Source organism: Syngnathus leptorhynchus, chromosome 20 (assembly GCF_054491065.1).
Source record: "Syngnathus leptorhynchus isolate UIUO chromosome 20, UIUO_Slep, whole genome shotgun sequence".
NCBI classification, from domain to species: domain Eukaryota; kingdom Metazoa; phylum Chordata; class Actinopteri; order Syngnathiformes; family Syngnathidae; genus Syngnathus; species Syngnathus leptorhynchus.
The window spans coordinates 6,773,892-6,795,577 of NC_141214.1; the positions used below are offsets into that span (position 1 = coordinate 6,773,892).

General features: G+C 52.7%; 7 protein-coding genes across 7 annotated transcripts in view; 1 reads left to right on the plus strand and 6 right to left on the minus strand.

Moving 5' to 3' along the window:
- Position 1: 1 nt before the first annotated feature.
- Positions 2-2,575, minus strand: LOC147041280 (uncharacterized). Its single transcript, XM_085939893.1, has 2 exons — positions 2,465-2,575; positions 2-1,956 (listed from the first exon to the last, which is right to left on the minus strand). The coding sequence occupies exons 1-2, from the start codon at positions 2,517-2,519 to the stop codon at positions 1,079-1,081; spliced, it is 933 nt and encodes a 310-aa protein (XP_085796019.1). The 5' UTR covers positions 2,520-2,575; the 3' UTR covers positions 2-1,078.
- An 871-nt stretch (positions 2,576-3,446) lies between these two features.
- LOC147041281 (uncharacterized) lies at positions 3,447-4,907 on the minus strand. Its single transcript, XM_085939895.1, has 2 exons — positions 4,782-4,907; positions 3,447-4,271 (listed from the first exon to the last, which is right to left on the minus strand). Exons 1-2 carry the CDS (start codon positions 4,834-4,836, stop codon positions 3,463-3,465), a joined length of 864 nt encoding a protein of 287 aa, XP_085796021.1. The 5' UTR covers positions 4,837-4,907; the 3' UTR covers positions 3,447-3,462.
- A 137-nt stretch (positions 4,908-5,044) lies between these two features.
- Positions 5,045-10,223, minus strand: rfx5 (regulatory factor X, 5). The gene is made up of 11 exons (XM_085939862.1): positions 9,679-10,223; positions 9,151-9,311; positions 9,046-9,079; positions 8,403-8,485; positions 8,203-8,325; positions 8,015-8,131; positions 7,838-7,916; positions 7,566-7,764; positions 7,407-7,489; positions 7,218-7,343; positions 5,045-7,147 (listed from the first exon to the last, which is right to left on the minus strand). The coding sequence occupies exons 2-11, from the start codon at positions 9,273-9,275 to the stop codon at positions 6,224-6,226; spliced, it is 1,893 nt and encodes a 630-aa protein (XP_085795988.1). The 5' UTR covers positions 9,276-9,311; positions 9,679-10,223; the 3' UTR covers positions 5,045-6,223.
- Positions 10,224-10,657: 434 nt separating this feature from the next.
- On the minus strand, positions 10,658-12,850 carry psmb4 (proteasome 20S subunit beta 4). Its single transcript, XM_085939896.1, has 8 exons — positions 12,523-12,850; positions 11,919-12,045; positions 11,694-11,773; positions 11,465-11,611; positions 11,311-11,392; positions 11,125-11,241; positions 10,904-10,992; positions 10,658-10,762 (listed from the first exon to the last, which is right to left on the minus strand). Exons 1-8 carry the CDS (start codon positions 12,645-12,647, stop codon positions 10,750-10,752), a joined length of 780 nt encoding a protein of 259 aa, XP_085796022.1. The 5' UTR covers positions 12,648-12,850; the 3' UTR covers positions 10,658-10,749.
- A 654-nt stretch (positions 12,851-13,504) lies between these two features.
- On the plus strand, positions 13,505-15,640 carry LOC147041284 (transmembrane protein 65-like). Its single transcript, XM_085939897.1, has 7 exons — positions 13,505-13,966; positions 14,270-14,314; positions 14,394-14,461; positions 14,549-14,603; positions 14,782-14,824; positions 14,983-15,088; positions 15,152-15,640. Exons 1-7 carry the CDS (start codon positions 13,714-13,716, stop codon positions 15,281-15,283), a joined length of 702 nt encoding a protein of 233 aa, XP_085796023.1. The 5' UTR covers positions 13,505-13,713; the 3' UTR covers positions 15,284-15,640.
- A 146-nt stretch (positions 15,641-15,786) lies between these two features.
- On the minus strand, positions 15,787-19,101 carry vps45 (vacuolar protein sorting 45 homolog). The gene is made up of 15 exons (XM_085939863.1): positions 18,785-19,101; positions 18,519-18,653; positions 18,388-18,448; positions 18,230-18,309; positions 18,028-18,096; positions 17,819-17,956; positions 17,640-17,750; positions 17,410-17,544; positions 17,117-17,230; positions 16,882-17,049; positions 16,661-16,819; positions 16,459-16,566; positions 16,271-16,392; positions 16,082-16,213; positions 15,787-15,986 (listed from the first exon to the last, which is right to left on the minus strand). The coding sequence occupies exons 1-15, from the start codon at positions 18,875-18,877 to the stop codon at positions 15,923-15,925; spliced, it is 1,689 nt and encodes a 562-aa protein (XP_085795989.1). The 5' UTR covers positions 18,878-19,101; the 3' UTR covers positions 15,787-15,922.
- Positions 19,102-20,233: 1,132 nt separating this feature from the next.
- Positions 20,234-21,686, minus strand: part of cart4 (cocaine- and amphetamine-regulated transcript 4) — a 1,591-nt gene continuing 138 nt past the window's right edge. Inside the window, exons 2-4 of the mRNA XM_085939909.1 lie at positions 21,397-21,548; positions 21,001-21,084; positions 20,234-20,842 (exon numbers count right to left, since the gene is read on the minus strand). Coding sequence (XP_085796035.1) covers positions 20,735-20,842; positions 21,001-21,084; positions 21,397-21,543 — 339 coding nt within the window. The 5' untranslated portion in view covers positions 21,544-21,548 and the 3' untranslated portion in view covers positions 20,234-20,734. The remainder of the gene's footprint in view (positions 20,843-21,000; positions 21,085-21,396; positions 21,549-21,686) is intronic.

Genomic DNA, 21,686 nt, shown 5'->3' on the forward strand with positions numbered 1-21,686 from the left:
CCTTAGAAATTAGAGCAAAAAAAGCAAACTTACGTCCCAAGTTGTTGTGGGTCCGTATGTAATAAACAATCCAGCGTGCGGATGTGTGCGTGCGCGCATGTGTGTGTGTACAGCACGCGTGTACAGTACGTGTGTGTTTGTAGGCACATGTGAAAGTTCCCCTTTATAGTGTGTGAGTATGACACATCACCTGAGTCATCAGCCAGCCACCAAGCCATTCAAGCATCAACGCCCACGCTGACCCCCACCACCACACGCACATGCACACACGTCTGTCTGACTAAAAAAAAAGTTTCTTTGTAAGTAAGCAAAGTCAAGCAGAAAACATGCCCCGCCCCCCAGAAGATGATGTCATGGTCACACGCTCGCAGCGGCTGAGCAACAGGACAAAGCAGTGCGATCGGCGGTCGATCGTTTATCGCCGAATGGAACGGCGGAGAGGAGAGGCCGCTTCTTCTTCAGCTCGCTCGGAGAAATTTCGGGATGTCCGACGGGAAGTCAGTGACGCAATAAATGCCGGCCCCACCTGGTTTCTGTCACACTTTTTCACTCAACGGATAGACGGACAATCTGTGTCCCGGTTTTCTGGACAACTGTGGGCAAAGGAGCCCGGGGATGTGATGACCCGGCCAGAGCCGCTGGTATAGCTAGCCCCAAAGTGCATTGGGCAATCCACGCCAAGGTCTTGCACTTTAATAGAGCAAAAGACAAGGATACAATATGACAATGTCTTTTTTTCTCCAACACAGCTGAACTGCCACTCTAACACGCACGCTCAGAATACTTGATTCAGCGATTCTTTCAAGTACCACTAGAGGGAGCTCAAACAAGATGAGCGAGCGCTGCTTGTCGCAGCCCTTGCATCCATAAAAAGCTCCTTGCAGTGACGAGCAGGCCATCGGGAACACTCCCTGGATCTAATCCTTTCCATAAAAAACGTCTGTATTGTGTTTTCGAGTCTGCGTTGGAGACCACGATATGAAAATGCCTGCATGGGAATTTCTCCCAAATCTTTTCGTAAGGTCTTGACTCCAAAAGAATCTTTGTTCCAGTTTCATTGTGGCAGAGTCCATAAAGGTCAGATTGCATTTCGCGAGTCGTTCGCATTGTAATTGGTTGCGCGGGCGGTGCCCAGCCCCTCCCCCCTGCCGCCGTGCGCCTTCTGGTGATTGAGCAGAGCGGACCTGCGACTGTAGGCGGCAGCGCAGACAGAGCAGGAGAAGGGTTTCTCTCCCGTGTGCGTCCTGGCATGCCTGGCCAGGCTCCCCTTTTGGGAGAAGCGAGCGCCGCATAGCGAGCAGTCAAATGGTTTCTCGCCAGTGTGGATGCGCGAGTGGACAATTAAATCGGAGCGCTGACACAAGCTGAGGTTGCAGACGGCGCAGGTGAAGGTCTTGTGGCCGCTGTGAGTGGTGGCGTGTCGCAGCAAACTTGCCTTCTGGGAGAACTTGAGGCCGCACAGGGAACAGGCGAAGGGTTTCTCTCCGGTGTGCACGCGAGCGTGGATGAGCAAGTTGTAGCGTTTCTTGAAGGCTTTGCTGCAAAAGGAGCAACTGAAAGCTTCGCCGCTGTGGAGGGACATGTGCGTGCTCAAGTTTTTGCGCTTGCCAAAACATTTGCCGCACTGCCGGCACTCAAAGCGCTCATCGTTTTCACCGCTGTCTCGGCTGCCGTCGCTCTCTTCTTCCTCCACTTCTTCATCCCGGAGCGCGGCTAAAAGCGAGTCGGCCTCCGGGTTGACGTCCTCCGCTAGCAAGGCCATCTCCCGACGGTCTTCGTCTTCCACCTTCACGGGCGAGCGGGTGACGTCACCTTCCGTCTGACTGATGAGCCGCCACTCTTCTTCCTCCTTGATGGACGGGCACTCCTCGTCTTCCCCGCCTTCCTCTTTGACGCGGGGGCCGGCCGGCCACTCGTCTTGACCCACCACCACTTTGAGCACGTCCCGCGGCAAACCTGAAGCACAAACAAAGGCTCTGAAATGGACTGATTGCGTTCGCTTGGTTCATGAACGTGTGCAAAAGCAACGTCAGATTCATTGGATATGACGTAATCAAACGTTCATGACGCAAAGGCGATCCGAATCGACATTTTCTTGCTCCAATGTGCTTTCTGCACAAAGTCAAAAGTTGTCTCCACACGATCGCCTCCTATTTGCTTTGCTCTGATTGGGCTGTAGCGTGGCACGGGTTTTCGAATGACAGCGCCGCCCCCTGCCGGTCACAGCGACTCATTGCACTGTCTAACCACATGATATGCTGACAGAAAACATGAGCGTACTCTGAGCATGATGTTTGTTTAACAGCTGCTTTTGTGCAGTTCGCCGAGGAAAGGCTTGGAAGGCCACTGTAGAAATATTTTAGCATTCGAGCCGGCCCAGTCCGCGCGGAGGCTTCTGCTAGCTTTAGCTTCGCAGCCCGACAGCCCCATTTCAAACATCGATTGACAGACGAACTTCACCGACCTTTACTTTTGACATTGGCTTGACTACACAAAGGCTTTGGCACGCGTCGCTCCATCGCATTGGTCGATTGATGATGGTGTTTTGACCCGCCTGTTAATCTGTCGTTTACTCTTTTTTTTCCGTTTGATGCGACGACCGGAAAAACTTTTCAAAATAAAACGTCCGCCGCGGGGACGTATTGAGGCGTGTCCGGACGACCCTTAATTCTGAAATAGCCAGCGGAAATGTTTCTCGTTTTGGTGGTGTCAAGAAATGCAACATCAAAACAGGAGTTGATACTCGAGCCTTTTTATGGTGTAATATGCCACAATCGGAGAGGACCACCATTAATTCACAAATGAGCTCTTGCCCCTCATGTTGCTTTTAATTGCAACAGTTTGCAACCATTTGGAGTGCTCAATGGGCCTACCAAGCATGGTTTGGGGATGTGTGAGGAAACCGGAGTACCCGGAGAAAACCCACGCGGACACGGGGAGAACATGCAAACTCCACACAGGGAGGGCCGAAGGTGGAATCGAACCCGCACCCTCCTAACTGTGAGGTAGACGTGCTACCCGGTGCTCCAGCGATCCGCCTGGTTTACAATGTAAAACATGAAAACACAGTTTGTTCTTAATTACGAACTGACTAACAATGTAAGTTTAAAAACAGCGTAACGCTATTGTTCAATGTGTCACGGGTTTGACAAAACTCGCAAGTAAACTGTGGGTTTAAAAACAGCATAACACTATTATTCAATGTGCTATAGGTTCAACAAAACTTGCAATTAATCCTTATAATCCGTATGTGATTACTTCCCCGCCTTAAAACAGCAATGTGGATTTTGTCCGCAGAGTGCGTTTGACTCCTGAGAGAAGGCTTTGTAAGAAAGTGTATAAGTAAGCCCCGATAGTCCCTAGAATGTTCACCAAAGATCCTGCGTACCGAGTCGGGCAATCGTTCCCGGGACGGGATTTTCACGCAACTCTGCAGCCGAGCTACTGCGCTCTGCGCCCGAGCTATTGCGCGTTAGCGCACTTGTGTCGGGTGATCTGATACTTGTGCGGGAATCTCTTGTGACAAAGGCTGCAGCTGAACGGCGTCTCGCCGGTATGCGTCCTGGCGTGGACGGTCACGTTCCTCTTGGTGGCAAAGGTTTTCCCGCACAGCGAGCATGGGTGCGGTTTCTCACCCGTGTGCGACCTGACGTGCGAAATCATGTGCCCCCGCTCAGAAAATGTCTTTCCGCAAAGTGAGCAGTAGAAGGGTTTCTCTCCGGTGTGCGTCCTGGTGTGCGCTCTTAGCTGGCCTTTTTGGCAGAAGCGTTTGCCGCAAGCGGAGCAGGAGAAGGGTTTCTCTCCCGTGTGCGTTCTCATGTGGAGAACCAGCGACATGCGGTAGCTGAACCCCGAGCCACACGAGGAGCAGGAGTAAGGTTTCTCTCCTGTGTGTATTCGCATGTGGGACACCAGGTACCTCTTGACGGAGAAGCCCTTGCCGCACACGGAGCAGGTGAAGGGTTTCTCCGATGAGTGCGTCCTCATGTGCGTGCGCAGGTTGCTCCTGCTGGAGAGGTTTTTGCCGCACACTGCGCAGACCATTTGCTCGCCCGTGTGGTCCACCAGCCGGTATTTATCGTCAAAACTCTGGCAGCAATGCAGGGAGCTCAAGCGCTTCGTCCCGGCGGCCGCCTCCGAATCGCAACCGTCCGAGTCGGCTCGCTCGTCCGGCTCGCTTCGGCCCTCCTCTTCCTCTTTAACGCGTGGGGGCGGGAGCAGCTGCCGGTCTTCCTCCACCATCACTTCCAGCACGTCGGACGGCAACACCACTGGAACGAGCGGGGAAAAAAGAAAGCACTTTTACCTGTCTGTTAACGCTACTACTTGGCAAACGTAACCTTGTGCAATTCTAGAAGCTACTCACCTGTCTAATAATTCCAATCCTGCACCAGTGAACTAGGTTTATGTTTTATACTGTCTTCCTTATTCATGCCGATTTACTTATGCTAGGGCTAGCCCTTTACAGTTCACACTTCATTCCCCTAACTACGATGAAACGGACCAATTTCGTTGTGTACCTGTTGTACAATGACAAGAAAGGCATTCTATTCGATAAATATAGTATTTGAACAGGTAAAAGTCATAAACTGTAAATTATTTCTGTGTTCGTAAGCAACGACGGGCACGTGATGACTCTACACCACTTGATATGTTTTTTAATTGGGTTGGTGACACATTGTAGCAAAAGTAGCAAGCTTTTGCTAACAGTTCAGCAGTAGCCCAAGCGGGGAGCCTTCGTTACGTCGGCAAAAAAAATGGGAAAATGGTAGAAAACAAACCTTCAACGTTGAAGCTGGGCTCCAAATGCAAAACGGACTGGCGACGTGGGTCCATTTCGTGTGTTTTGGACCGCCGGTCGATCGTTGGTTTCCCGATTGTCAAGGTCGACGAGCTCCAACCCGGAAGTCAACCAACCTTTACATCCGCCTTCTTATAAATAAAAGCCAAGGTAACTTTTTTTTGCAAAGCCCTTTAAAAGTGGAAAAACGACTGGTTATTTGATTCGCGTTTTGAAATAGAGTCAGGAAATTTCTAACAACAGTTTGAATTTCAGTTTTCAATTCGACAATAAAAATAGAATATACACACACGAAGGAAAGCAAAGGTGCGTTTCACTCATGATTGGCATCTGGTTGAGTTTTTTTTTTTTTTTTACAATTGGACCGACTTGGTCGGTTTCATGCCAAGACACAAGAACAAGTATAAAGTGCAAACGCGAAACAACACAAATACTCAAAACAAATAAAAAAACTCACAGGAAAACCGAGCGGGACACGTTGTCATAGCAACAGACAAACATAAACAAACTGTATTACCCACAATGCCCGAGCGCACACAACCCTCGCCGTAACAGCCTAAAACTGACGTCTTGAACGTGACGTCACTCCTTGCCTCTGCCTCCTACTTTCTGTGTAAAAGTGCAAGATGGCGCGGGTGCACAATCGATCCGCACGCTACCCGATTACCGATTTTCATGTCATGGATTTCTCCACCGACTTCTCAAGTCGAGCTCGTCTTCCTACAAAATGAAGAATTTCCACGTCCCGTCATATCTCCCCACCGTTGCTTTGTCGACGGCAGACTACCATTTGTCGTGGTTTTCCCCAAAATTCATTCTCAACACTCAATCTTCATCATCACGACATCACATAAATGATGAGGTGTTAGTGCAAACAAATTCGTGCGCTAACACGCTAACAACTGCATGTGAGCATTTTTGCCCACCATTGTGCTCATCGTTCTGGGCGATGACAACTTCATCAAGGACATGCCCGCTGATGACATCATTACGCCAGTCACATGGCGGCAGTAAGAGCATCAGACTGGCCCGCACAAACACACACACACACACACACACACCCCACACATGTATGGACACACGCATGCGTGGAAGAACAGTTATGGCAGCAAAAAACAAAAAAAAAAACAAAGCAGCACACCAAAGTGTGGAGGTCAGCGCAAAGAACCAGGAGCTGGTTCTGACCCGTACTAAGTCATCTCCCTGTCCCTTCCTCCGGAATACTACTTCATGTTTGGGCTCCGCCGGGGGCGTGTCCTATGGATGGACGGAGGAGGAGCCACAGTGCGAGTTGAGTGCAACAGCAGCTCGGCTCGAGGCTTCATTCATCCCCGCCATCAGTCAAGCATGTGGCCAAACTGGGATTTCTGCCTGTGAGAAGGATGAGGGGGAGGGGCCGCGAGGTCAAAAGGGATGCAGCGTCTAGGGACTGTGAGTCGGCTCCTCCCCTTTTCTGGCTACAGAAGGAGGAGACGACGAGGACGAGGACGGGTCGACTTCCAGGAGCACGGGTTCCACTTGGCCGCACTCGTGTAACATTCGAGGAGGCTCAGGCGAAGCCCAGATGCAGCTGCTGGTGCTGCCGGTATTGTTGCTGTTGGGTCGGGGCGCCTTCTGGATGACCTCCACCATTGGCGTGCGACCTGATGCTGCCAGCTCCCATCCCGCGTTCCCCGCGCTCTGGAAAAGCAGCAGCGGCCGGGCATGGTGGTCCGGCTCGGACGGGCCGCCGCCCAGTGGGGCCAGCCGGGTGGCGGCGGGGGGCGCGGGCAGCGCGCTCAGAAGGAGACCCGGCGGCTCTCGTATCACCAGCTCCAGCACCGACTGCGAGGCGGACACAGATGACGACGCCTTCTGGATGACACCGCCTGTCACCGAGGTGATGACGGGGCCGTGGGGCGTTGCCGATGGCGGCGGCTGAGACGGCGTGGCGGGCTGGGGCGAAGCATCCTCTGGGCGAGGTTTCCTCGGTCTACCGCGTTTGCGTTTGACTGGAGGGCCCGCCGAGGCGACCGTCGAAGCGCCCTCTGTGGCCTCGTGGGGGCGCTTAACTGCGCCCTCCAGCGCTTTCTGTAGCACCGACGCGGGCGCTTTCTCCCGCTCATAGGATAAACAGCCCTGGGGGACGATCATGAGGGGGAGCGGGCCGCCCTGCTGCTGGGGCAGTGTCGCCATGGCGATCACCTTTACGCCCCCGCTACTCGCCGCCGGGCTGCCTGTTCCCGAGGCTCCGCCCGCATCTTTGGGCGCCAACGAGGGCGGTGAGGAGCGCACCGACAGCGGCGTCTTGTCGGGGAGTGAGCTGCGAGGCAGGATTCGGGGGAGTTGCTTCATGTACGCCTCCACCTGTGCCGCGCACACACACGGTTTCATTTGATTGATCTAAGTTGATTGACAACTGCTGTAGGCCACCTACCGCAGGCCGGAGACATGAGACGGCCGGAGAGGGCGGGGCCTCCAGCGACAGAGGTTTGGCCAAGGGCGCGGTCTTATCGGCGGCCGGTGGCTTCGAGGCAGACGAGGGGGCCGAGTCTCCGCAGTCCTGAGGAAACAGGAAGCGGTGAGCCACAGCGACTCGGACTCTGGCAGGCGGGCGCTCGGCTACCCTGAGGTCGGCAGGGGCGTCGCCCTCGCATTTGGACACCGGGGGTGTTTTCTTGATGACCTTGTGAGGCTTGGCGGGACCTCCTGGAACACAGCAGGGACACGGTGAGGCCCACAAACACGGATCCGAGCCGATCTTCTTCTCCCGCGCGCGTGTTACCAGCCAGCGCCGCCGACGCCACCAGCTCGGCTTGGCGGCATCTGGGATTGACAATGTGCTCTTGGATGAGGTAGCGCGCAATCTCCACCACTGTGTCAAAGGAACGCTTGAGGATCTTCTGCGCCCAATCGCAGATCAGCTCGCACGCTGCCTCCGTCACTTCCTGCTTGTACGTCTGCACCAACTCCGTCAACTCTGCCTGAGTTGCGGAGAAAAAGAAGACCAGGAGATAGGGGCTTGACCTCGAGGCACGCACGCACGCGCGTGCGTACCGGGTCGCTCTTGAGGTCGAGGCTGGGCAGCAGCGGCATGTTGAGCACGGTCTTCCTCCTGATTCCGCTGTAGCAGTACGTGGCGCCTCGCCAGTTAGGGTAAAATCTCCAGCCACACTTGAGACGTTCACAACACGCGAGCACGACCACGCGGCGCTACACTCGGGGTCAGGATATTTGGACTGGCCTCGGCCTCCCAGCCGTCGAGCTTTAATATTGGGGAAAATGTCGCGGATGATTTTGCCAAAGTTGGCGGCGCTCAGCGGCCGATGCTGTAGGTTCTCACAGTAGCGCCTGAATAGAGCAGAGGATACGCAGACAGCACGGAAGACAGGTCACCCCTACGTGCACACGCGCTCGCTCACCTGTAGGTTTCGTAGACATCCTGCTTGGGAAGACACGTGTCCGAGTGCTCCTCCAGGTGGCTGCGGATCCAATTGCAGGTGTGCACCTGTTCGGACGTGTTGAACGGACTGTCACCTCCGACGCTAGGCGCGCACAAACAGGAGTGCTTTTAGAGCAGTGCGGCAGAAGACAGCCGGTAGGCAGGCGAGCACCGTCGGACCTCTTGTCGCCAGCAGCCAGGCCCGAGGGCAGCTGGAGGTACAGGTACAGCTTGTCGTTGTCGGAGAAGCGTTGAACATCTTGCTGTCAGACGAGAACAGGCCGTGACATCATCAGCGGGAAACGTCTTCTCGCGGCAATGCAACAACCACGGCTACCAGACGGACATTCTCTTTGCGCATTTTTCAGGTTGCGCCTCTCTTCCACTCAGATCTTCTTTACATTGCATTCTCGAGGCTGCGATTCCATTTTTGATGCATTGCTGCAATTTCATTTGTATTCTGAGAGTGGCGCTTTGCGTTACGTTCATCAAAAACAACACGGTAGCAAACGTCTCCGCTTTCGCTTGGGGGAAAAAAAAACAAATCGAGACAAGGTGGATTTTCTGACGGATGTTACGGAGTAAAGCGGCAACTGAATGATCATCAATTCATGCCGGGGCATGTTCTGCGGTGTTACTGTGGGGAATGCCATTTTAAGGGGCTTCAGTGTTTTGCTCAAGGACACTAGGACATGGTCACAAAGGCTCAACCTCTGGGTTGGGAGACGACCGCTCGACCAATGAACCACGCTGCCCCCAAATAAGCGGCCTACATCTACATCCGATCCGTCCATATGAAGCTGTGTGTCCATGTGCCGCTCACCAGGATCTGGTCCACTTTGGCTTGAACACTCTTTCTGCAACGGAGGACAAACACACCGTGAGACTGTTGGATGGCTTGTGTGGTCAATGTTGTCCGGCGACGTACGAAATGTTTGTCTTGAGCTTCTGCAGCAACATGCTGGGCTCGGTGTGGGCATCGGGTGCCTTGGCGTCGTCGTCCTCCTCCTCCTGGCCGCCGCCGGGGTGGCCCCGGTGCTGCTCCTCCGACATGTGGACCACCGACTACACGGTGCTCAGAAGCACCATCTGTACACAGGCAGGACCCTCAAAGTTGGTCTTCACACATCCAAAACAAGCAACACCACTAGCCCATTCCCAATTCATCCTCTTGCTTTGCTTGTGACCCCGTACCAGGTGACATACCGGACTGATCACCACTTCATGTCAAGGCGTATGTAGACAAACAATGGAGCGGTCGCCAGTCAAATGGAGGGCAAAACACTGGTCGCCGGAATATGTCAGAAGGCATGCAGACCCGCAAGCATTGCCATCTGCACAATTTGGCCTTCAATGATCAATCATGTTTTAGAACTTCGGAGGGGGGTGATGTGAACCCAGATTCGAGCCCTAGAACCATGAGTTAGACGGACTGACCACTTGCTGCTCTACTCACATTTTAAACTGCAGATATCATGAAGCGTTCCATCTCTTGTGTTGACACATTAATTATATGAGGTCCATAAGCGTACACCACCAGTCATGATTAAATGTTTAACTAGTTTGTGGGGACGGACAGCGCTTCTGCGGCACGTTTGCTCCCCGAGCGCCAGGCAACGTCGAAGTAACGCGCGGCTGCCGGCACGGCCGCCCGGCGCCATGTGTCGGCTTCGTTAGCATAGGGCTAAGCGGCTAGCCATCATGCTAGCGGACATGCCGTGGTCACCCTCATGTCCTCCTCCTCCCCGTAGTCCTCCTAAATCTTATCAGCGCCCGCACAAAGTGAGAAGCGCGATTACATCCGAACTTTACCGAAGACAGCAACGTTTGTCTCCGGCAAGCTAACGAAACAAGCCGAGCTCGTTGCTATCAAATAGCATCAGCTAGCAAGCGTCGAAGCAAGCCCTCCGCTGGTTTTTCCACTCGATTTTACTTCGAAGTAATTCCCAAACGCGGGCAGTGACTCTTGTTGTTCAGCCACCAGAGCACAATTGACTAGCGTTGAAGTTAGCATTTTAAAAAAGAAAAGGAAAGTACCTGAGCCAAGATACAGCGAAAAAAAAAGCCCTTGAGATTTTTTTGTGATTGGACGACTCTGTTATGTCTGCCTGACTACAAAGCGCAGGTCCACTCCCATTGGCGGGCGGGTGCTAACCTGCCCAGATACCCAAATCTGGTCGCATTTCATTCGCAGAGACCAAACATTTTACTGACGGAGATTATTTGGATTGGACGACATCGTGTGGTCTACCCAGTTACGAAACAGAGTTGATCGCGGCTTTTCTACATGGCAACGACCTGTCAGGGGCATACGCAACAAAAATCATTACGTCAACGAAAACATAAATCACAATATGACCAATAAATGTGCATTTGTCAAAATAAAATATATAATTTGATTATTAGATATTAACACACAAGAAAACTCAGCAATGTTTGACTGAACACATTTATTCAAATGATACAAAAGTGAGAAGAAACATTTGCTTGAGCGCAGAGAAAGTGGAAGTCTGGCTCCCATCGGTATTCATTCAGAGCCGCTGCAGACAGAAGAAATGTCAAATGTAGACTTTCTTGACCAATAAGGACTCACGAGCCCCACAAGTGTTTCTGGCTTTTCTGACCTTCCTTTAGCATCCTTCTCAGTTGAGGAGGATGTGCAAGAAATCTTTGCCCCTTACCTGATAGTGTGCGCAATGTCCCAGTTGGTTTCGGAAGACAGCGGGCCCACGATCTCCACGCCCTCTTCGGTTACTATGGCAACCTCGTACTGACAATAAAAAGGCCTGTGAGGATCATCTCCTACCTCATTTGGGTCAACTTTGGGCATCATAAAAATCTGCCTGCCCACTAGCCATCAGTTGCCGTCAAACGCAAACTCAAGGTGGTTTTTGGAACTCACTCTGTTGTAGGAGCGAGCGTCTCTGTAGTAAAGAACCTTGAGGCAGCGGTCCACCAGCTCACGGGCTTCCTGTTTGCTCACATGCACCTTATTCTCCAGCGCCTCCCGCATCAGGGGCTGCACACACGACGTAGGTCACATACAAAGCGAACCGCGTGCCCGTCGCGAAGAGGAATGCACACTGACCTGAGCCAGGTAGGCACCGAAACCGGTGGCCACCGTGGGTGCCTCGTAAGCTACACCCAGCTTGTCCACGTAACCCAGAAAACTACAGAGAAAAAAAGAATCGGGCGTCAACTGCAGAGCAACTTTCTCTGTCTGGTCAAATCGCGAAACTGACCTCTGTCCATGATAGAAGCCACCGATGACCACGGTGTTCCATAAGGGGTTCATCTTACTGCGGCGGTTGTACATGACCCTGGTGAGCCAAGAGTGCACGGCCTTGGGGCTGTAACTGTGGCCGTCCCCCAGCAGCTCCTCGTCGATCCTGCCGGGAGCAGAGCAAAGCGAAGGCGGCTTGAGCTCCTGATCAGCTCAGCCGGCACGGCACGGCCAACGGTTTCGCTTACACCATCTGCTCGATGACCTGCTTGAGGTACTGGTAGTCGGCGTAGTCGCCCGAAGCACCAAGGATAGTGCTGTTGTTCACCTAGGTAAAAAAAGGTTTCAGCACAAGAGCGGAGATGGAGTCTTGTTGATGTCCAATATTGACTAGTTGGTCATTACAAAGATTACACAGAGTCGAGTTTGATTGACACGCAAAGATTACACTGCATTTTAGGGGCAAGGCTCACCTTCATGAGTCTGGAGATGTTCCGGAACCTTGCCAGTGAGCCGTACGAGCCCAACATGTCAGCCGCCATCACCACGCCGCCATCAAACTTAACCGCCAGCACCGACGTTCCAGTCACCATCGGGGTCCTGTGCAAAACATTACGTCACCATTTAACAGCACTTCAAGTACACAAGCAATTTTCAAACATTGCGGGCTAAAAGATGTGCAACAAACGCAATGCACTAATTTTGCCACTTGTGGACATTGTCCGTTTAAGTAGTATTGTACATATTCGTAGGCTCCAAATGGCATTTTACGCGCAACCAGTGTTTTCTGAATCCACAATAGCATGTTTAGGGGTGCAAAGAGTTAAATCGACTGACAGGATGGGCAACAGATAAGTTTGCTAATCTAACGAACAACCATGAGCAGAAGAAGTACACGTGAAAATGATACGCAATTCAACGCAAGTGTTGTGACCGAGGCTTTAACGTACTCCCGAGAGACTCGTCAATTAGCTTAGCATCAGTTAGCTCGAGGATGAGACAGCAGTGGCACTCAACGCGAAAGTTAATCAGCTCAAGTCTGGAGGGAAGAATAGAAAACGAAATCTTGACGCTCACAGCGTGTGTCGAACTGGACCACCAGCTGAATCCTGCCCGACGTCGCTGCCGCTTCGGAGCGAGTAAAAGGCGCCCGGTTTAGGTCCATTCTCCCACAAATTGAGTTTCAAACCACTCGCCGCCATGTTGGTGAAACCTTAGCCGGAAGTGACGCCACGACTGGTTTTTGAGGCACTAGTGATGTGAATTCCAGTTATTTTAGGTGAACTGAATCTTTAGAATCGGTTCACTCAAAAGATTCGTTCAAACGAATTGTTCAACGAATCCACTGTCCACTGACTGATCCGTTGATGCACGGGAAGGCAGTTCACCCATTGACCCGTTCGCGAACAGGAAGTCGGGAAAGTCAGGATTCGTTCCCTCACTGATCCGTTCTCGCGATGAACTGGAGATGCAAATCACTCGCTGTTTTGTTCACTCACTGATTCGTTCGTTGGTGAACGGGATATGCAATTCACGACTCGTTCGTGAACGGGAAGTTACGTCATTTTCTTCTTCGTTTTGTTTTACGGCGAGGTGGCACCAGCTTTAATGGGCATTACCGACACCTACTGGTTAAAGTCATGAACTGACAAAAAGAACGAATAACTTTAGGAAGGGATTCGTTCACTCTCATTCACTGAAATGATACGTTCTTTTGAACGAATCGTTCACTCGCGAGCCAAGACTAGTTTATATTGGTGATTTTGCTTTCCTTCGAATAGTGTGTTCGATATCAGCACAGTGTAGCGTAGCATAGCATATCACAGCATAGCATTCAAGTCAAGTCAAGTTTATTTGTATAGCCCTAAATCACAAGCAGTCTCAAAGGGCTTCACATAGACAATCAATTGACAATTATTCTCAAAGCATCCCCCGGATGCAAAGAGGGCACATAAAATACATAATGTTTGCATAAAATAATAAACGAATTGTACATATATGAGCATCATATTGTACAGAGATTGTCCACCCTAATAGAACATGTCCACATTGCTGTTGCTCCCTCTTCACGTTTTATCCTGAAAGCGGCAACCGGAAGTGTGACTCATTAGCTATAACTTCACTACTGTGAAGCGTTCACAACTTGAACAAGAGACGCAAGTGGACTCGGGAAAGTCGCTCGTACATTCTGGATGGACATTGAGAAGCAACCCCATCTACCACCGAGCGACTTTATTCAATAATTCATTGCGATTCCGTACGCTCGGCATGCTTCGCTTGTGCCCGCCGGCGGCAGCCGCATTTCGCTGTGTGGCGGTGGCCGTTCAGCCGGGGAAGCTCCCGGGCAAGGCAGCGAGTCCGTGGCCGCGGCGCCTGCTCGGAACTCACGGCCGCAACGAGCCTAGAGAGCGGCTCAACTCGCCCAGGCGGGCCAAAGAGTTCATCTACCGACTGCAGGCCCGCGAGAGGGCCTGCTTGCTTAAGGAACTTCAGGACTTCGAGTCCATTGCCATCGCTCAAGGTTCGTCCCTTGCTCCCCACCTCGTCCCGCCCCAAAGCGTTCTTCCGGGTTCGAGGCTCACCGGTCCTTTAAATAAGTGGGCACGGTTACAGCGAATGGTTGCGCAAGTTTCTGTTGAATACCTGGAAACTCTTTTTGAAGGTCTAATTCCCAGTGGTGGACTTTAGACGAATCTAATCTTCATTTATCCCTTTGCTCCTAAATTAGTCTTTGAGTGTGGGAGTCAACAGAAATAGCAAATCATCCAGACACTGTTTCTTCATGGTGTTTTTTCTTCTTCTGATGTTTACTTCTACTCCACAGAAACAGTGGAAGCTTCGCCACCCACCGCGGCTCAGATCCGATATGGTCAGCAGCGTCGATCTCACACACACATGCAAGCAAACAAACTCACTCGCTCGCTCACCTGCCGACCGCTTGCTTGCAGTTTTATTCCACAACACTCTTCCCTTCATCGGTTTTGGTTTCCTGGATAATGCCATCATGATCTCAGCTGTGAGTGGCGGGTCACTTTGCCTTCCCAACGCCGCCCGTCAAGTGTGTAACGTGTCCATTTGGTTCCCATCTTCTTCTGGCCTGCAGGGGACGCAGATTGAGCTTTCCATTGGAGTCACGCTGGGAATCTCCACCATGGCCGGTAACATCCGATGACCACCGTTGCATTTTCAATGTCTCGTGACAACACGTCCCGGATCTCTTTGTGCTCCTTCCGTTTGTTCCGATGGAGACGAGTGCATTGCTACGGTTACCGAGAGAGGCGGAAATCGTGCCTCTGCGCTTTCCGTGTTGATGTGGATGTTTTTACTTTGGTGCAGCCGCCGCCCTGGGGAACCTGGTGTCCGACTTGGCGGGTCTCGGGTAAGGACTCTGGTTGAGTTTGAGATTGGTTTCGGCCACGGCCCACGCAAGACCCGACGAGCCAGACGCGAAGCGTCGTCGTTTGGTTCTGAAAATTAAGAACCCTCTCGATTCGGGCTTTGCCGCTGACTCGCACGTGTTTGTTGCGCGCGCTCAAGCTTGGCAGGTTACGTGGAGGCGCTGGCGTCCAGACTGGGCATGCGGGTCCCGGACCTGACGCCAAAACAGGCCGACATGTGGCAGACCAGGCTCAGCTCACACGCAGTAAGCACGGTGCACGACCAAACCCGCGACATTGTCCCAGTCGTTAACATCGTGCACCCGCAGGGCAAAGCCATCGGCGTCTTCATCGGCTGCGTCTTGGGAATGTTCCCGCTCTTTTTCACTGGTGGCGGCGATGAGAAGGCAAAGGCGGACAAAGCGGCGGACAAAGCGGCGGAGGAGGCAGCGCCGTCCTAACACGCCTCACGGACGGGCCCCCAATTGTGGTGAAGAGGTGGAAGAAAAAAAGCTTTATGACTCTTTTTGCCCTCCCCATGGGAGCACACTACAATCACGGCCAAACTTGTTGACACAGTTTTGCTGGCGCACGCAACACTCCGCTTCGGGATTGACAAATTGAGAGCACCCTACGTGCAAATCCACTATGTCATCAAGGAAGACGAGGGTCGCTCTCCTCACTTTGTCTGCACCCAAAATGAAAAAGGACAAAATCCAGATTGCTCCATCCATGCCTTATTTTTGTCGTTGCACCCATTTCTCTTCTGTGATGCCATCAAGTGGAGTAAAAGTCTCACGTTATTTTGCAGTAAACAACTTTCTGTTGTCGTCTCTGCAACGCCCACGCAGAAATGTTTGGGCCTGATGCCGGAAGAGTTTTTGGGCCACGACTCGCATTGTGCCGGCGCCGGGCGGCAAACCGTTTGCAAAGTGCTTGCTGGGAAGACCAAAAAAAAAAAAAGTCATGATCTGAACCTTTACATTTAATTGCCCTTGATGCGGCCAGATCAGCAGTAACAAAAAGGCGCCAAACGGAAATGGAACCCTCGTGCCGATGAGGGACGGATGTTCTTGACGTACTCTCCATCCGCAGAGTGGTCAGTGTCTGTTGCTATGGCGACTGAGGCCGCCGCTCGTGGATGACATCACTTCCTCCAGGAAGCTGAGTGCAAGAGAGAGGCAGGTGTGTGTCACTTGCAAACGCGGAAACACATGCGTGTGTGTGTGTGTGCGTGTGCGTGTGGCTGCGAGCAAGACCTCTTGGTGTTGAGCATGCTAGTCCCTCCCAGCACGACGCGCGCGCCGGGCATGCTGCGGTTCAAGTTGTAAACGCTCAGCGCTTCTTCATAAGTGGCGCCGCCGATTATGAACACCACTACGTCCTGGGGCCTGCACAGACACGGGGGGAGGGTCACGAGGGCGTGACCCGGGCGGGTGTCACCTCACCTGTCCCGTAGGCTGCTGGCTCCCAAGTAGGGAAAGTGAGTGTCCTTCAGGCGGCCTTTCAGCAGCTGATCCAGCGTGTCGTGAAGAAGCGGCCGGTGCTGCGCGTAGACGTTCTCCACACCCTGGGGGAGGAGGCCGCGTGTCATGCGGCCGTGTGCGTTGGCAAGCGGTCGCCATTGCTCGCTCACCTTGAGGCCTTTGAAGAACTGCTTAGTGATGGCGACGGCGTCCGTCGGTGCCATCAGCTCGCTTCCTCGAACACGCTTGCCGCCGTACTCGACCACACACTGGACCATCTGGCGCAGATTGGAAAGCCGAGATGGGAGGAGCCTAAAAGCGTGCCGACTCGGAGCGCGAGATTGAAACGAGACAGCGGATGGTGTTTTGTACCTTGCGGTGCCGGTCGGACACGCCTCTCCTGGCCAGCTCATCCAGGAGTGCCGGCAGGACGCTGGCGGCGTGACGCTCGTAGCGCAGCGCGTAGAGCGCCACCAGCCGCACGGCGTCCAACTCTGTCACGCGGCTGTCGTGCAGCAGCCGACGTACGTTCTGGGTACATGACGATGGCATCACGCCAGAGCATCTTTGGCGACGGCGCCCGACGAGCATACCTGCTGTGCGCCGTTGTGGTCGTTCTGGCAGGCCAGTTCTTGCTCCACCTCTGACACCTCCATCAGCCGCCGCTCGGCCACTAGCCGCGACAGCTCACCCACCACCGTCACGTGCTTGGACACGGTGCCCGACATCTTCTTGAACTGCGGGTAGTTATCCACAAAAGCCTGCGGCGGACGCAGGGGGCGGGGTCAAGTCACTCCGCAAAGGATAAACGCGGGCGGGCGGCAGGACCTTCATGTCTGAGATGGACTCTAGCTTCTGCTGGCCTTTGGGTCTTTTCTTTTGAAAGTCCTCCATCAGGTTCTTGATGTTGCTGCCGATCTCGCCAAAGTTTAAGTACAAGTTCTGCAAGAGGCCGAGGTCTGTTGTCACGAGGCTCACAATCCCCCCCCAATCCATCAGAAAATAAATCTGTTGCTATATTGACATGACTTGATCCATCCTTCGCATTTGCTACGTGGCACGTATACAAAAGTCGTAAACAACAAAGTAGGGGGGGGGGGGTCTCCGAGGTGGATACTCACGTTGGCGTAGAAGTCGTCATTGTCAGCAGACAGGACCACTTCGCGCAGGTCTTTGCTGATACCGGGCACCCCGGACAAATCAATGCGGTTGTTGTTGAGGCCCAGCAGCTCGTGCACCATGGCCTGGTACGTCCACTGCGCGCGCGCACGCACGCACGATTCAATTTCAACTTTCATCCCGTAAGAAAGTTAGAGTTCAAAACGTTGAGGAAAAAACACGGACGTCGCACCTGGTTGAGCAGCGGCGTGACGGCGTCGTCGCTGCGGTCCAGGATGAGCAGCAGGGGCGGGACTTCCGTCTTCCTGAAGTCAAAGAGCTCGTACTCCTTGGTGATGATTTGCTGTGTTGGAGGCGAGAGGTCAGAGGTCGGGCAGGTCGAGCGACCTGCACGGCGGCGGCGGGCCTCACCTTGACGCTCTCCGCTAGCCGTTTGGCCATGTCGGAGGACAGCTGGTAGCGGATCATGGGGCACTTCTTCAGGGCCAGCAGGACGGACGTCAGGCCCTGGGTGCAGCGCAACAACATGGACGGGTCCCAGCTACGCCCCTGACACACACACACACACACACACACACACACATGAGCACCAAGGCGGGACCAGCTGTGCTCCTTCTTACCTTGGCCACACCCTGCAGGTTGAGGGAGAACACGTGAGGATTGACGGCAATGAAATCGCCATAAAACTCCTGCGGAAAAGGACATTGATATGACCCAGGATCGAGGATTGTCAAAAAGAAAAGAAAAAAAACGCACGCAAAGGGCTCGGCTGCTTTGAGTGGATCCAAGTCGAAATATCGGAAGTCAGGAAGCGTCACTCACCTGCACTTCAGCCACCACTTCCTGTTCGTCTGCCTCGGCCAAAGCTTTGATTTCACTTTTGCTGATCACGTTGCTGAAGTCTGACACACACAAACATACCACGCTTGAACAGAACACGGACCGCTGAGACGGCGTGCAAGGTCGCTGACTGTTCTCACAAATAAAGTAGACGCTGTACTTTGGTCTTCTCAGCTCCTGGATCAGATGTTGTACGTTCTCCTGCATCACAAACGCACATCTGCTTGTCACGCCGCTACCGCCGACGGTGCCACTGACGGCTGGCACGCACCTTGGTGGGTCTGAGGAAGCAGATGGCCTTCAAGTGCTTCATGCTTTCTCTGCCCTGAGAGTCGATGCGTTCGAAGAGGTAGACCTCCTTCTGCAGGATCTCCGACTGCGTGTAAACCACGCTCACCACACTCGTCTGCACAGTACGCACAGGTGACAATGAGCACGCACGAGAGGCCAGCCCCCCCCCCGAAAAACTATCTTTGAACTAAACAGAACATAAATCTGTTCTGTTGCTCCTCACTAGTGGGCGTTGTGTCTTCTCACCGTCTCCTTGTCCATGAGCAGCACCTTCATCCCGGCCCCGCTGCTCTCGATCATCTTAGAGATGTACTGCTTCACCGCCAGTGTCACGTTCATGGCGCCCAAGAACGGCAACGACTACAACAAAAAGGAGCACCGAAAGCCAAAGCAAATCGCCTTGACAAGAAAATGACCGGAGTAAAGCGTTCAAAGAAGTCAACCGTCTCCAGCAGCTTGTCAAACCATACACCGACGAAATAACAATGTGATGCGCATGCGCCAAACGGCCAATTGGATTCGTCACCAAAGAGGAAGTTCAACTTTGACGAAGTTCAAAATAAAACTCGACAGACTTATTTATATCAACAAAATATGCATCACAGTCGGAGTAAAAAGGTGTATTTTTTTTCCTACATTTTAATCGACCCTTCAAATCAACCAGATTTAAAAATATTTGCCTGCAATAACCTTTATTTTGACGACTGACCAAAAGTAGTCATGACGATACAATAAAATTCTTAACGAAACCATTCGTCTCTCAGCTTTTTATTCGCCCTCAGTTAAATACAAAAGCGGTACACTGGTGTATACATTTCCTTTCGGCTTCTGACTTTAACATAACAACAACAACAACCTTATTTCATGTTGCATTTTGTACGATGCTGTGTATGTGTATGTGACAGTGTGTGTATGGGGGGGGGACGACAACCGAGTTTTACATCCTTGCAGTGCTGCCACCTTGTGAGAGACGTTTGTCCTCGCATGCAAACTTGCCCTGATCAACCAACACCTGACTTCGAGTTATCTAAACACGGTTATCGTCATCATTATCAGAATGATGAAGTGGTGCCTTGAGATACGATTTGTTTCTCTGAAATCATCTATCCTCAATCAAATACATGCCATTAATCCATTCCAGCGTCTACTGAAATAAAAATGCAATTTCATAATAGCTTCATTCAAATCACGATAAAAGGGGGAAACGGTTTCTTTCTTCCAAGAGTCGTGTGCACGCGCACAAACGCTGGCTGTGGTGTCAGGTTGCCTTTGGTCGTTCATGTTGTTTGGTGTGAGACAATACCAGTGACGAAGGCGTCTTATCGTCGTTGTAAATGCCAGCCGCTTGATAAGCGACATGTGAGGCCAAGTCATGAAAAGAAGCTTCGCAGCATGGCCTGATGTCACCCGATCGTTCGTCTCTCATTGTGTTACAGTCGCTAACTTCAAATAAAGGAGGACGCGGCCGTGAAGGAAATCCGTCCTGACGTCCATCAACCGCAGTACCGCGTTGCGCCACAACCTGGCAGCTGGCAGCACTGAGCTCTTGTGTTGTGCGTTGTGTCTCTGTGACAGAGGTCAGAGTTCGTTTTTTTGTTTTTTTTTTGTGTGTGACCTCCCTCGTAGCTTTGGGGAATATTCGATGAATCGTTTCAGTTAAAAAGGAGGCAGAGTGACACGTGCATCTTTGTGAAGCTTTATTGAACAAAACATGAGGTGACACTTAACAGGCAATAAGGAGGACACCGAGCAGCAAACAGTGCCGCGGCCCGCTGCATGACACTCGTGAGGACGCCAGGACGTGATGCGACGCGACCCTTTGCTTTTCTTAATTCTACTTGGCTGGGTCGACAGTTTTTTAGGGCCACGCGACATGGTCTTCAATGATGTTGTGTGCGATGCAGCCAACCCAGCAAATGAAGGAACCCTAAAAAGTTGGACTTGCCTTTTTCTGGTCTTTTCTAATCAACAGAATTTGGTACAAACACAGCGCAGAGGGCGTATCCAAAACTGGTTCGAGTTTTGGAATTCAAGCATCAGACCCTCCCCTGCCCTGCCCTGCCCTGCCCGTCGGCGTTGTTTTAACGGTTAGCCGGACAACAGAAGACTTTTGTGTCATGTGTTGCAAAACGTCGTCCCAAAAGTGCTGCGGTTGGATTAGCGTGCCGGCATCCTCGCGGGTGGGCCTTTGGGCCTTCAGTAGCAGCGCAGGAAGAAAGTGTTGCACGCCGCCCCTCGCAGGCAGTCGCACAGTCGTCCGATTCTGGGGCCGTGCTTCATGGCGCAGCGCTCGCCCACGTCGCACTGATGGCAACAAAGCCAGAATCACCTTGCGTTAGGCAAGCCCGGCAAAGCAAGTGCCCCCTGGAGGCCAAGCGTGCATCAAGCGGGGCCCGCCCACCCCATTGTTGTGGCGGCGAGCTGCCTGTGCTGTGAGTGACAGCTGTCAACGGCATTCTCACCCGAGGGATGACGCTGGCCCTCTTCTGAAGCGACAGGCCCGTGCCACCTTCTGCCTCGTCCAGGAAGTCCTGCAGCACCTCCGCCTTCACGCACATACACACACAAAAGAGATGACCTGCGGCGAGCGCGTGTGGCTCATGATCGGTCGCCACGTCGGCTGCTGTCGATGAGCAGAAAATACTTTGTGGCCCGATTGATTGCAGTTAACGACTGCAAAATTGCGCTTGACACAAATCAGTCAGTGAGAGAGGGAGGTCTGTGCCGCTGAGGGCGTGGTCATCGACAATCACAACAAAGTGGCTCTTCTCATTGATCAAAATTGAAAGAGCACCCAAAACAGCAAGTGGATTGACACGCGCACACACACACACACACACACACACGGATTGACTGACCACGTCATCTTTTGTGAGTTGGAAGATTTTGTCTTGGTCGGGCGCGGCCGGGATCTGCGTGTCGGCAGCCGACCTTTGACCCCGGCACAGGACTGTCAACGGGGACAGGCACACATAGAGGAAGAGGAACACGCGCAGACTCTCCATTACACCTGAAAAGCAAAGAGCACAAAAAAAAATGTTGGACTGGTCGCCTGCCGGTCATCGTGAGGACACGCAGTCGCCGCTCCCACGTGAAGATGCATTCGCTGCACAGCTGCCTTCGGAATCTGCAAAGACGCTTCTGGCAA

Coding starts and splice junctions, on each gene's coding strand:
- LOC147041281 (XM_085939895.1), bottom strand. CDS start 4,836: ATGGACCCACGTCGCCAGTCCGTTTTGCATTTGGAGCCCAGCTTCAAC. Junction 4,272..4,781: donor GCCCAGCTTCAACGTTGAAG/GTTTGTTTTCTA, acceptor CGCTCGTTCCAG/TGGTGTTGCCGTCCGACGTG.
- LOC147041280 (XM_085939893.1), bottom strand. CDS start 2,519: ATGGAGCGACGCGTGCCAAAGCCTTTGTGTAGTCAAGCCAATGTCAAA. Junction 1,957..2,464: donor AGCCAATGTCAAAAGTAAAG/GTCGGTGAAGTT, acceptor TTTGTGCTTCAG/GTTTGCCGCGGGACGTGCTC.
- psmb4 (XM_085939896.1), bottom strand. CDS start 12,647: ATGGCGGCGAGTGGTTTGAAACTCAATTTGTGGGAGAATGGACCTAAA. Junction 11,393..11,464: donor GGCTTCTATCATGGACAGAG/GTCAGTTTCGCG, acceptor TTTTCTCTGTAG/TTTTCTGGGTTACGTGGACA. Junction 10,993..11,124: donor ACGCTCGCTCCTACAACAGA/GTGAGTTCCAAA, acceptor TTTTATTGTCAG/TACGAGGTTGCCATAGTAAC.
- vps45 (XM_085939863.1), bottom strand. CDS start 18,877: ATGAACGTGACACTGGCGGTGAAGCAGTACATCTCTAAGATGATCGAG. Junction 18,310..18,387: donor GTACAGCGTCTACTTTATTT/GTGAGAACAGTC, acceptor TGTGTGTGTCAG/ACTTCAGCAACGTGATCAGC. Junction 15,987..16,081: donor AGCATGCTCAACACCAAGAG/GTCTTGCTCGCA, acceptor TCTTGCACTCAG/CTTCCTGGAGGAAGTGATGT.
- rfx5 (XM_085939862.1), bottom strand. CDS start 9,275: ATGTCGGAGGAGCAGCACCGGGGCCACCCCGGCGGCGGCCAGGAGGAG. Junction 8,326..8,402: donor CTGGCTGCTGGCGACAAGAG/GTCCGACGGTGC, acceptor GTGCGCGCCTAG/CGTCGGAGGTGACAGTCCGT. Junction 7,490..7,565: donor GGCGTCGGCGGCGCTGGCTG/GTAACACGCGCG, acceptor GCTGTGTTCCAG/GAGGTCCCGCCAAGCCTCAC.
- LOC147041284 (XM_085939897.1), top strand. CDS start 13,714: ATGCTTCGCTTGTGCCCGCCGGCGGCAGCCGCATTTCGCTGTGTGGCG. Junction 13,967..14,269: donor GTCCATTGCCATCGCTCAAG/GTTCGTCCCTTG, acceptor TCTACTCCACAG/AAACAGTGGAAGCTTCGCCA. Junction 14,315..14,393: donor CGCGGCTCAGATCCGATATG/GTCAGCAGCGTC, acceptor GCTTGCTTGCAG/TTTTATTCCACAACACTCTT.